General features: G+C 40.7%; 1 protein-coding gene across 8 annotated transcripts in view; it reads left to right on the plus strand.

Annotated features, from left to right (window-relative positions):
* The window catches only part of dcdc2c (doublecortin domain containing 2C), a 151,468-nt gene that overhangs the window by 80,797 nt on the left and 56,531 nt on the right, over positions 1 to 14,140 (plus strand). For all 8 annotated transcript variants that reach the window (XM_080192102.1, XM_080192100.1, XM_080192105.1 and 5 more), the window contains exon 8: positions 9,247 to 9,301. In XM_080192102.1, coding sequence (XP_080048228.1) covers positions 9,247 to 9,301 — 55 coding nt within the window. The remainder of the gene's footprint in view (positions 1 to 9,246; positions 9,302 to 14,140) is intronic.

Raw genomic sequence — 14,140 nt, forward strand, 5'->3', positions numbered from 1 at the left:
TATAATCAGACAATGTCAGCATGGATTTACAGAAGGAAAATCATGCTTGACGAATCTATTGGAATTCTTTGAGGATGTAACTAGTAGAGTTGACTAAGGAGAACCAGTCGATGTGGTTTATTTAGATTTTCAGAAGGCTTTCAACAAGGTCTCAGATAACAGAGTACTTCGTAAAGTTAGCACACAGAATTGTAGGTAATCTCTTGGGATGGATAGAAAGCTGGTTAGCAGAGAGTTGGCATAAATGGATCTTTTTCTGATTTGCAGTCAGTGACTAGTGGGGTTCTGCAGGGATCTGTGCTAGAACCCCAACTGTTCACATTATATTTGAATGGTTTGGAAGAGGGAACTGAATGTATTATCTTTCTATTTGCAGTTGATACAATGTTGGGTAGGAGGGTGAGCTGTGAGGAGAATGCAGAGATGCTTCAGCATGATTTGGATAGACTGTGTGTGGGCATTTGCATGGCAGATGCAGTATATATGGATAAATATGATGTTATCCACTTCGGTAGCAATAATGGGAAGACAGATTATTACTTGAATGGGTGTAAATTGAAAGAGGTGGATACTCAATGCAACCTTGGAGTCCTTGTGCATCAGTCACTGAAAATAAGCGCACAGGTACAGCAGGCAGTAAAGAAAGCAAATGATATGTTGACCTTAATAGTGAGAGGATTTGATAATACAAATAAGGATGTTTTGCAACAATTTTTAGGGCATTGGTGAGGCCACATTTGGAGTATTGTGTGCAGTTTTGGTGTGCTTATCTGAGTTTTTGCTATAAAGAGAGTACAGCAAACATTTACCAGACTGATTCCTGGGATGGCAGATTCCTCATGTGAGGAGAGACTAAGTTGGTTAGGATTATATTCACCGGATTTTAGAAGTGTGGGGGGGTTCTCATAGAAACTTTAAAAATTCCAGCAAGGTTAGATAGAATAGATTCAGAAAGAATGTTCCCAATGGTGTGGGAGTTTGGAACCAGGGGGTCATAGTTTGAGGATAAAGGGTAAACCTTTTAGAACTGAGGTGAAGAGAAATTTCTTCACCTGGTGGGTGGTGAATGTGGGGATTTCACTACCACAGAATGTAGTTGAGGCCAAAATGTTGTCTGATTTCAAGAAGAAATTAGATATACCTCTAGGGGCTAAAGGGATCAAGGGATATGGGGGGAAGGAGGATTAGGATATTGAATTTGATGATCAGCCATGATCAAAATGATTGAGAGAGTAGGCTTGATGGGCCGAATGGCCTACTCCTGCTTCTAGTTTCTATGCTTCTGTCTTCTTCAGTTTGGAGGTTGGTCACTAATGCGCTCTGTCCCTTCATAAGCTGATTGAATCATCACTTTGGCAATACATCCAAGTAATCACTTTTTCCCAATTGCTGTGTGTCCGTGTTGATCATTGTTTATTTGGAATCATGAGCTTTCAAAGTGCTGCTCCTCCATCAGAGATCCGCTCATCTTGTGAAGGAGCAGAGCTCCAAAAGCTCATGATTCCAAATAAACCTGTTGACTTTAACCTGCTATTGTGAGACTTCTTACTGTGTCTGCCCCAGCCCAACTCTGGCATCTTCAGTCATGTTGATCATTGTAAGATCAACTTTTGGGAGCACTTTTAGTGAATACTAATGATTTCCAACCCCCTTTTATTATGTGAGCACTGTTGCAGATGGGGAGAGGTGGCGAAATAAATTTTCTCCTTTTCCATAACCTGTCAGTTGTTTGCAACAAGATGTATGATTTAGAAGGAGTGTTTTAAACCTTTTTGAGTTGTGATTTTAATGAATGGACACAAAACAGACCCTCTTGTAAGTTTAAATAATAAAAAAACATTTATTCACCCCACACCTGAAATGTAAATGTAATGAAAACTCATGCCCTCAAACACAGATATAAGAAAATAGGAGTTTGAGACACATTTAGGTCATTGACAGAATAATAAGAAACACATCACATGTCTTAAATTAGCCTTTTAAGACGGGAAGGATTGCAAGCCTGTTGAATTTCTTCCTTTTAGTTCTCTGAAGATAAATGGAGGTTGACACACTCCAGGCTTTCACACAAAAGTTGTGGCCAAGCTTCTGAAGAAATGGTAGAAACACATTAGCCTCTCTTTTGCTGCCTGAGCTAATTGTTTGATAGGAAAAGTTCTATACTTCTTGCTAGATGGTGGTTCTCCTCTGTGCTGCTTGTTCTGGACTGACTTGTCCCTGCCTTGTCCTAGAATGTGGACTTGATTTTGCAGTCAGATCAGTCGTAGCTTATTTAATGGCGGAGCAGACTTGATGGGCTGAGTTGCCTATTCCTCCTAATTTGTATGTTTATATTGGGTGCGACAATTGTAAATACATTTGCAGGAATTTCACTGCCTCGCCCGCCTGAGGCTCGTAAGATCCCGCCCGATGCCAGCGGAGAATTCCGCTCTGCAAGCCTCGCGCCTCCTGATTCCAGGGTGGGCGTGCTGCTAAAATAACAGCCATTATTTTCAAATGTTAACATGTTGTTTTGAGCACCTGGCTATGAAAACTTTCACAGTATTTTGCTGACTTTTAGAATGAAATGGTTGTTCATAATTAGAGTGTATCCGTCTCTTTGGAGTCTGAGCAGTCAGCCTGCCTAATGCTGCTGATGTATTAAAGTCAGCCATGACACATCTTCCAGCTTATGCTAGTTAGATGCATTGGCCATGCTAAATTCTCCCTCAGTGTACCCAGACAGGTGTTGGAGTGTGGCAACTAGGGGATTTTCACAGTAACTTCATTGCAGCGTTAATGTAAGCCTATTTATGACACTAATAAATAAACTTTAAAACTTTAAACATTATGGGCGGCACGGTGGCGCAGTGGTTAGCACACAGGACCCGAGTTCGATTCCCTGCTTGGATCACTTTCCGTGTGGAGTTCGCACATTCTCCCATGCCTGCGTGGATTTCCTCCGGTTGCTCCGATTTCCTCTCACAGTCCAAAGATGTGTGGGTTAGGTGCATTGGCTATGCTAAATTACCTCTCAGTATCCCGGGATGTGTAGGTTAGAGGGATTAGCGGTGTAAATATGTGGGGTTACGGGGATAGGGCCTAAATGGGATTGTTGTTGATGCCACTTGAGCCAAATTGTCTCCTTCTGCACTGAAGGGTTTCTATGATTCTACTGGTTCTATTTGGACATCAAAATCCATGAATTGCTTCCCAACAACATTAAGCTACCTAATACAAAAGGTTAGATTTAACTTTAGGTTAGATATTTACAATCCTTACAATGTTGTGTAGTGTGTTTGCTTCCTCTTAGTGAGAGTGCATGTTGTGTGTTTTCTTTCTAACTGCATTGCTCTTTTTTAGCATTCCTCTATTGGAGGAGAATGTGGAATGGATGGCTGATGATTAGAACTGTCTTTCTTGATGGGTGGGAGACAGTCTGTCACCTCCGTGTGCTGGGTATTCATGTGATGGTTGTGTGGACCTGTATGTGGTCTACCAGATCCATAATAATTTGAGCCAGGTGAATGGTGAATATGAGTTTTCTTGCAAAGGCAACACTGTCCTCTGTGCAAATTCTGGCTATACTTTGGCTGATAGACCCTCTCTCAGGACACCCAGAGATATGCATGGATGTAGATCTCTGAACACCTAGGAGGGTTTCTATTATAGTGATTGCAGATGAGAACTCAGCTCTCTGAGGCCTTAGTCATTTGTTCAGAAAGCTACTGCTGCATTTAGGACCTGAACAGTAAACTGCAGGGTTCATTGCATTTCAGATAAACTGTGGTGATCTACAGCTTGAACACACTCCTTTATGACAGATGATGCTGTCAAATTGTGTTTGTGAGCAAGTTCTGTGTTTCCTGATTTCTGCAGCAGCTGGGGTCCTTGGCTAAGCCTCCAGTCATAAGAACTGCAGCAATGGCAATTGAGCTTGTTTTCCTCCCATGTTTTATGTATCAAGAAATGCTCCCTTCAACTACTCTGAGTGCCTCTGCCCTGGCTGGTAGTTCAAGTTTCTTTAAGGTTTATTTATTATTGTCATAGAAAGGCTTACATTAACATTGCAATGAAGCTACTGTGAAGATCACCTTGTCGCCACAGTCTGGTGCCTGTTCGGGTACAGTGAGGGAGAATTTATAATGGCCAATTCACCTAACAGCACGTTTTTTGGTCTGTGGGAGGAAACTGGAGCAACCAGAGGAAACCCACGCAGACACGGAGAACGTGCAAACTCCACATAGACAGTGACCCAAGCCGGGAATCAAACTGGTATCCCTGGTGCTTTGAGGCAGCAGTGCTTTGAGACTGACACACTGCAGCATTTAGTAATGCCTGCTTTTGTGAAACGTTTGGGTCAGAACACATTTGATCAAAGGCATCTCCAACTCTGGGCAACTTAAAGGGGAAGAGAGGGCTGAATTTTTGGGCTCCACTGAGGTTGGGATTAGAGGTGGCCTGAAAATACCTGTGATAGTCAGTATATCTTTTTGCTGACACTGTTATTGGTGTCAGCTATTTTTAACCAGGGTTTGATGAGGCTAAAACCACGATCCTACCACATTCCCATTAAGACCAATTAAAGTGATTGCTGAGTTAAATAAGGGCTAACGAAAGTTGGGAGGATGGGGCGGTATTGGGAATTTCCTCGGGAAAGGGGAACGTGTCACACACTTTGTCTGTGACCATCTGTTTGAAGAGTTGCAGCATTCTCAGGTATCGGTTTTCTCCAGGTAACTCCTTCTCCAGCTCCTCCTGTTCCTCTCCTTTATCCTTTTGGTGACTGCAGCTAGGAGGTTAATTAACCCTTTAGGGCCAAAGAACAAAGAACAGTACAGCACAGGAGCAGGCCCTTTGACATGCCAAGTCTGTGATATCTTCATACATGCATTTCTTTTAGCAGGGGATAGTCAGTTGTTAACTTTTCTCCTCCCTAACCCAATCTCTTAAACATCCATTATGAGTTCACTTTTAGAAATACCCTTGAAAATCTAGAACTTGGGAGTCAAGGTGCACAGAAACTGAGAACCAACCTAAGATACACCAGTGACCCTGTACTAATTGTTAATATTTCCAAGAAAGGTCCCATTCAAAAGCTATTTGATTTTATAATGTTTCTTATAAAAAGTGCCTGAACAGCACTTCAGTTTAAATCAGAAAACTGCCACAAGACTAGCATTTACAAGGGTTGCCTACTGTGGTTAAATGTATTCCTGGAGGTTTCAGCACATGGCTTGCCCCTTGCTCTTGCCATTAATTACTTGACACATCCATCCCTGTGACAGATTGCCTTCCTACACCAATTGGAAAGTAGAAAGACTCATTACCCAGTTAAATGATGTTTGACTGTCTGAGCTGCACACCTAGTTTGCTGTTTCACTATCTGACTAGCAAGCCATAAAGAAACTGATTCTATCCAGCTGCAAGATTTTGTACCATCACCTAGAGAACAGACTCAACCTCTACCTGCCTATTTGATCTTGTGACCTCAACACCACCTGAAAAGTGAATCTTACAACTCCAGCCTCTAGCCTGCAGGACTTGAAATGCCTGTGTGAAAGAAATCCTCACTGGACCCTGACTTTGGGACTTTGGAACTCACATGAATCAATATTCAGTTTTTATATTGACTATGTACTGTAAACCTCCTTTTCCCTGGACTTCCTTGATTGAGTGAATGTAAAGTGGGACGTTGTGGAAACTCCTTTTGTGGATTTTGAACATGTAAAATCAACTAACCTGCTGAGTTAATCCTAACTCAAGTTTGCCATGAACTGGAACTCACAAAAATGGGGGTGGCAGTTGGGAAAAAATTATGTCCCCGTTTGCTCCTTAAAACAAACCAATGCAGAGCACCTTCTGTTTGCAAACAGATGGTAAGAGGAAAATCTGTACTGTTTGAACTGACCTCACCTATCCATCACATTTGAAGAAGAAGTTTGTGATTGGAACCTTTATATTGATATAGAGGCATTATATTTCTTTAAAAGAAAGAGGCATTATTTGTAAGGAAATAGGAACTAATTGTTATGATGCATATATAGGGTGGCAAATTACTGTTGCACTCTAGTCATGTGCTGAGTAACAACGTATGAGTCTATTGGTCCACCACAGATGCAAGAAATACATTTTAAGTCTAAAGTGTGATTATTTTTAACTTAAGGGAGCCAGAAGTCATGGCAGTGGCTGAAGAAAATCTTGTATTAATGATTAATTTTGTCCCTTGGGCATAATGATAATTTCACTGCTCAATTATGCGATAATTCAATACAGTTGATTGTCACTTGAGAATTCAGTTCTGGAATCCACATTTATATACAGTTTTGTTACATTTTATATGCTATATAAAAATTGTACTTGCATGCATTTCTAAACAATTACTGTCTGGCTTGTTCGTTACGGTTAGTGTTGGCAAACTGAGTGAAAATTGTGAATTTAACGTTTTTATACGAAGTCATAATTGATTATAACCACAGTTAGATTAATTTTACTGTGAAGTGTGCTTAATATAAATTATTAACATTAAATTGAATAAAAACAAACTGTGTTTAAACACTACGCTCGTTTATCTTGTATGTAGGAAGAAAACTTATTCATGTGTGGGGAACAAAAAATAGTCCACCCTTTCTCGTGCAAAATTAACTATTGATTTTGTCCTCTGAGTGTGAATGACAATTTCACCGACCAGTGATGTGGTAATTTACCAAAGTTAATGATCAGTTAAGAGTCCAATTACACCCTGCATTTAAAATCTAAAAGTGAATCATCTGTGAAATAAATATGCGACCGAAAGATATGAAGGCATCATTGCTGATGCATTGCCTTTATATGTCTGTAACCTCTGTCGACTTGAGAGCTCAGAGTAAAAGTAACTGACTTCACATTCTGTTTGAGTTAACAGTATCCCAGTTGGGTGAAGGCTAAGGTTTTGATTTGATTTATTATTGTCACATATATTAGTATATAGTGAAAAGTATTGTTTCTTGCACTGTATACAGACAAAGCTTACCATACAAAGGAAAGCAGAGTGCAGATTGTGCTGTTACAGTCATATCTAGGGTGTAGAGACAGATCAACTTAATGTGAGGTAGGTCCATTCAAAAGCCTGATGGCAGCAGGGAAGAAGCTGTTTTTGAGTCAGTTGGCACGTGATTGCAGACTTTTGTATCTTTTTCCAGATGGAAGTAGGTGGGAGAGAGTATGTCCGGGATGCATGGGGTCCTTAATTATGCTGGCTACTTTTCTGAGGTAGCAGGGAGTGTATACAGCGTCAATAGATGGGAAGCTAGTTTGAGTGATGGACTGGGCTTTGTTCATGACCCTTTGCAGTTTCTTCCAGTCTTGGACAGAGCAGGAGGCATACCAAGCTGTGATACAACCAGAAAGAATGCTTTCTATGATGCATCGGTAGAAGTTGGTGAGAGATGTAGCGGATATGCCAAAATTTCCATAGTCTCCTGAGAAAGTAGAGGAATTGGTGGGCTTTCTTAACTATAATGTCAGCATAGAGGGACCAGAATAGGTTGTTGGTGATCTGGATACCTAAGAACTTGAAGCTCTCGGTCATTTCTACTTCGTCCCCGTTGATGTACACAGGGGCGTGCTCTCCACTATCCTTCCCTGATTGCTGCATATCAGTGACATTTTGGACCAGATTTTAACTCTTGTATAACTGGGTGGGAGTTGTATGAGTCAATATCTCACATGTGTGATGGGGACAGATGTGGTTGTCTTGAACCACTAGCAAATGTCCAGCCCAGAGCGAGCCTTTTTAAGATTTTCACTGGGATTTCCACTGAACACTGCCAGCTTTGTCCTGTGCCCAGCCAAGGTGTCTGCTCACCTCACACTCACACAAATGGACAGACAAAGCAGCCATTTAATTAGTTTTGTCTCTTCAAAATCTCTCCCAGGAGATTGAGGTGTGAGATCGGGATTATTCTGCCCTGCTTCGTTGTACTGATGGGCTGAACTTCAGCCATTGTTGTTGCATGCACCACTGCACAAGTCAGGGGGAACCATGGAAAACTCAGAACAGCCTAAAGGAACCAAAAATCTGAGATTGTGTGTCTCTTTTCCTCTTCTTTCCCAGCCTTTTGCCTGGGAGAGATAGGTTTTCAGGGGAAATGTCAGGAAAATCTCCTTGTTTGTTAATCATGGTTCTATAATAATCTTTATTATTTACTATATCCTGGAGATTCATGAGACGTAACAACCTTCTCCCTTGGTCCATAGTTAAGGTTGGTATTAGAATAGTAGTAATTTTAAAAGACAACATACATGGGCTCTTTCTTAATATTCCAGAATAATTAGGCAAGCTTGTTCAGTGGACATCCTGAATGAGCTGTGTCTTTTACTACCTGGACTCCTTGCCACCATTAGTCCAATTAACTCAATTTAGTTTGTTGACGTTCTTTTTAAACTTGAGAATCCCTAAAAGTAGCGCGCTGATTTTTGGAGTTATTAACGATTTCTTGACAAGTTCCTCAGAATATGGGGTCTGCTGGTAAGGCAGGAATGTACTGTTCATACTTGTCCGAAGAATGTAGTGATGGGCCTCCTTGTTAAGCTGCTGTGTCCACGCAGGGTGGTGATTGGAGCTCTCAGCTCTCAGGTACACATCGCAGCAGCTATTCTGGCATAGCATCTTTAACTTAGAGAAATGTGCCCACGTGCTTTGTAGATGGAGAAAGTAAAACAGAAGACGAACCTTCTTGGCAGAGCCTGGAGAGGTGATTGAAGGCTGGGTTAAAGAGAAGTGTTCTCAAGTTGAAACTCAGTCATCTGCTGCAAAGAGACTGAGAGAAAACTTTGGTCCAAGCCACAGAGATTCCTCTCCTCTTGAAGTAAATGGTTAAATCTCCCTAGAAAACTGGCACCATTTGTTTGCTTTTGGTTAAACACAGGCTTCACTAAAGTACCCTCCTGGGCAAGTCCATGTTAATTTATTTTCTATTTTTCCAACTAAATAAGGGATGTATGTTCTTGCACAGCATTCATAATGTTCGTTACATTAAGCTATCATTTTGCACATTCTTTTCAATTTATTTTGACCAGTATGGCATTTATGTGTTGCTTGTTTGATATTTATCAAATTTAATGACTTTCAAAATGTTACAGAGCATAGGGGAAAAACTTGAAATGGCTCCCAGATTAATAAATGAGCTGGTTTACAGAACACGGGAATGAAATAAGTGCCTAGACAATGGATGCTGACCTCAGGTTTATGACGCTGGTTACAGAGATGTGTGCATTTTGTTACAGATTTCACTCCGATCTGCTTCCGCCAATCAGAAGAGGTCAAAAGGGCAGGGGAAGGGTATGGTTTTCCTTTCACTTCTTCTGTTTTTCTGTAATTGAATTCATTTATACTGTTGGGTTGGAGTCTGCTGCCTCAATCACATAAATCTCCATCATCTTTATAATGATTTAAACTGTGATAATGTCAGAAGAGTTAACATAGTCAATCATCCCTTCATATATTTCACAACTGAAGAACAGATTCTCTGCTTTTTTTAATTCTCTTAGATATTAACAAGCTGTCAGTAATGTTTAAAATATAGAACCAGTATTTTTGAAATTTAGTAATATTTTAAATGTGGAATGTTCCATAATATTATTGAATGTGCTTCTCTTAGCCAACTCGTTATTACTTGAGTGATGAAGTTGGGGTTGGATTCTTTAACAAAATCCAACCGAGAGTTGGGAAAGTGAAACAAATTAAATGCATTCTGTATTGAACTCAATCTTCTCTAACTATGTATTAACAAAGTAGTCTAGCTGAGGAGTGTAAAAGAAAATAAATGAAGTGTGTTCTAAATGGAGCCTTCCTTACATTATTGCTATGAGAAAGCGGGGCGATATTAATCAATCTGACTGAGAAGCATGAAGAATATGCATTTCTGGCTGCCTTCGCAGTTCTTTTGAATGTGGATTTTGCATGGCTCCTGACTGGCATGAATTGTTAGGAACTTATTGTATGGCTAGAGAATGCTCATAGAAAGTAATCACCTAACTATAATCAGAGTATATTACAAATTCAATGTGTATGTGTGCATTCTAGATATACCTTCAGATCTGTCTTTAGGATCTTTGAGCTTGTCAGTCACCTTTCTGGCATCTCCCATTGTAAAACTCAATTTATTGACAGCAGCAGCTTATCCGGAATCAAGGCTGATTTAAGTATCAAAACAATATACATTCTAGCTGAAAACACACTGGAGGCAATTTTGACTTTGGCCAAAAGTGCAAAATGTGCAATGTCACACAAGCCTTGCATGATACAGATGGGATTTTTCAGTCAACTGACTTTTTATTGGTCCATTAAATTGTCAGTCCCACCCGGGATGATTTTCACAGTGGGCAGGATTGGAAAATTTACCCTGCATCTCTCTCAAATTTTATTTTCATTGATTTAGTGTTGAAAACAAGCATTAAACAATGTAAGAGTTTCACAGGGCTGGATTTAAACAAGTGTGTCAGGATGAAATGTGTGGCAGCAGGCCCACTTAATGGCAGCAGAGGTCTGCGTCTGTCTCCTGGTGGTGGCTAAACTTCTACCCTCAACAGAGAGTTTTCCCTCATATTTATATTGACTCCAGTTTCCTTTAGACTCCTTGATGCCAAACTTGGTCAAGTGCAGCCTTGATGGCAAGGACCAATCTCATTTATCTTTTAGTGCTTGTCTCTTTTGTCCATGTTTGAACCAAGGCTGTAATGAGGACGAGAGCTGAGTGGCCCTGGTGGAGCCCAAACTGAATGTCAGTGAGCAGGTTATTGCTGAGTAAGTGCTGCTTGATAGCACTGTTGGCAACATCTACCATCATTTTGGCAATTGAGAGTAGACTGATGGGGTGGTAATTGGCAAGATTGGATTTGTCTTGCTTTTGTGTACAGATATGCCTGGCCAATTTTCCATATTGCTGGGTAGATGCTGGTGTTGTAGCTGTACTGGAACAGCATGATTAGGAATGTGGCTAGTTCTGGAGCACAGGTCTGCCTTCCCTGTTTTATTTGGCTCTAAGTATTTGTTTTGTTTTGATTTACTCGTTTTTAAATGCAGATCTGGAATATTTGTTTGAACAAATTCCCAAACAACAACATAGCTTTGTTAACTGTCTGCCAGGCCAACAGCTGACCGTTTTAAGGTGCAGGGGTCCTGCCAGGGTTTAGCTTATAGCACCAACACTGCCATCCCTCTTAGCAATGGATTGGCTCGGCATGAGGTGCTGCTTTTGAAAGCTGCCACATCTGAAAGCAGCTTCAATTGTGATGGCAAACACATAATGGAAAGATAGTGTCATGCCTAGTAAAGGCATGTTATTAATAACTTTGAACATGGACTGTGCCTGGTGTAGAATTTTGTGCAGCTGTTATCTCTTTTAAAAGTAGATTAAAGAGATAGGGCCTTGGTGCAGGTTTGATGGGCTGAATGGCCTCTATCTTCATTATATGGATTCTATGATTTGAAAAGCGACTAAGGTGCTGTCCAGGATCGTGCTCTGCAATGATATCCTTCTTTACAAATTATCCTTTTGCTTATGACTTATAAAAGTGCATTATTCTTTTTATTTTCTTTTATGGTATGTGTGTGTTTGAGAATAGAATTGGAGTTTCAGCTCTCTCACACCCTGGTTTGTAACAAAATAAAAAATAGACGCAATGTATGTCTTTATTATAAGAACTTAATTACATCAACATACCTGGTTCCATTATCTTGGTTCGATGAAGCATTTTCTTCACCAAAATCTGCTGGACTTCTCCCTCCTATGTAACATCACAGGGGACCGATGCTTAATGCATTAAACTTTTGTGATGATGAATTATTTTGTTCACATATATAATGGAAACTACCTATGTAAGCTTGTCATGCTTTATTTACATGCCAGTGACCATAGGAATTAATAATGAAAATGTGGACAGGAATTATATGCAGAGTTATCATTTTTAATATAATTAATAATGTTCTCAAATCAAATATTAAAAAAAAACTAAAGCCAGAATGTATGATCTTAAGTGCATCTGTGTATCCTGGTTATCCTTCTGGTCTTTTTGTTCACTTCACCTGGTGACTAAACTTGGAAGTTAGAATGGGCTTCTCATCTGCACCTCTGACAGCAATCAACTTCATTCTTGTTAAATATGTATTCAATTTCGTCTCAGACAGTTTTGTGTGCCCTGAGTTTCCTCATTGCTTTTGGCACTAGCATCATTGTTATACGGCTAGTGTGCCAAAAGCATGGAGAACATTTACCTGTCTACAGTTCCTGTCAAAATATAAATGTTCTCAATTTATTTTTAATTGTCTGCATAATGTGCCTGCTCAAACCTCTTAAGGCTCTCCATAGTGTGGCTTTATTGTTCAAGTATGTGGAAGTTTCTTCAGTTTATACCACACTTGTAACTGGCATTAGTTTACAACCACATCCATCCCCAGTAAAAGATGATATTGGTCCCTTTAGTATTTCAGGTAAATGTAAATGATGTAATGGGTGACTTGAAAAGGTGGTCAACCAACTTCAGTTCCTAATTACAGGCCTCTGCTGAAATGTTCTTAATCCCTTCATTCACATTAGTTACCTCGCTGACGCCTGTGCTTTGTTTCAATATGGAGCATTCATGTCTTCCCAAAATCAAACTTTGGAACCATCAAATCCACAATCAGATCAGTGTCAGGCATGAAGCAGCATTTCCCATGTACCTACTGTTCTGTGTAGGAGGAATTGCAGCAGTAACATGGGCGGGACGTTGGCACAGTGGTTAGCACTGCTGCCTCATAGTGGCAGGGATCTGGGTTCAATTCCAGCCTTGGTTACTGTGTGGAGTTTGCATATTCTCCCTGTGTCTGCGTGGGTTTCCTCCAGTTTCCTCCCATGGTCCGGAGATGTGCGGGTTAGGTTGGTTGGCCATTGTAAATTGACCCTAGTGTCAGGAATTAGCAGGGTAAATATGTGGGGTTACAGGATTAGGGCCTGGTTGGTATTGTGGTTGCTGCAGACATGATGGACCAAATAACCTCCTTCTGTTCTATAGGAATTCTAGGATTCTATGAACACGTTGAGTTCGGGAGAAACTTTTTGCTGCAAAGGAGAAGTAAGAGTCACTCCTGTTAATTAATGCTGCACATTCTTCCATATTTATTTATTCTTTTGTGGGATGTGAGCATTGCTGGTGAGGCCAGCATTTCTAATTTACCTTGCGATGAGTCACTTTCTAGAACCACTGCAATTCATCTGCAGTAGATACTCCTACGGTGCTGTTGGGAAGGGAGTTCCAGGATTTTGATCCAGCAACAGTGAAGCAACGGTGATATAGTTCCAGGCCAGGATGGTGTGCAGCTTAGAAGGGAACTTGCAGGAGATGGTATTCCCATGTGTCTGCTGCCCTTGTCTTCTGGATGGTGGTAGAGGTCACATATTCGGAAGGAGGCTTGGTGAGTTGCAGGAAAGTACCTGGTATATGGTACACGCTGCTGCTTGTGTTAGTGGTGGAGGGAGTGAATGTTTAAGTTGGTGCTTGGGCTACTTTGATCTTCTTTTGTGTTGTTGGAGCTGTGCTTGTCCAGGCAAGTAGAGAGGATTCTATCACACTCAGTGGGCATAAATCCTGCCCCCTGAGAGCTGTCATGAATCAGAGGCTGATTTAAACAGGCATTAATTGACCACATAGTGGTCTCAATTGGTGGCAGGATGAGTCGTTCTTTCAGGAGCTTCCCACCCCAGACTTAATCAAGGCCAAGCTAAAAAGATGGTGGAGTCCCCAACTGTTACCATTCTGCGTCATTAAATACCCCCACCTCCAAAATTATCTTGGAGGAGGGCATTAAATTCTGCCTCCTACTATTGCACTCAAGTTTTCTGCAGAATTAGCTACCTACATTCATTTTTTGAATATTGGGATCATTCACTGCATCCATGTTTAGATAAACTCAGATTTTCCGACTGGTGCCAGCCTTTACATGTGCATTAATAATACCGCGCTCTGTATCTTCAGCACCTCTCTTAATCACTCTGCCACTTTGGTGCTGTTCGACTGGCTTCTATGACTTCCAGTTTTGTCGTGATTTTCTCTAGTTCAACTTTGGGAAGATAAAAGCCATCATCTTCAGTTTTGACCACAGACTCAGTATTGTTGCCGCTGAATCCATCCCGATTTGTGG

This window comes from Carcharhinus amblyrhynchos, chromosome 7 (genome assembly GCF_965287045.1).
Source record: "Carcharhinus amblyrhynchos chromosome 7, sCarAmb.v2.hapA, whole genome shotgun sequence".
NCBI classification, from domain to species: domain Eukaryota; kingdom Metazoa; phylum Chordata; class Chondrichthyes; order Carcharhiniformes; family Carcharhinidae; genus Carcharhinus; species Carcharhinus amblyrhynchos.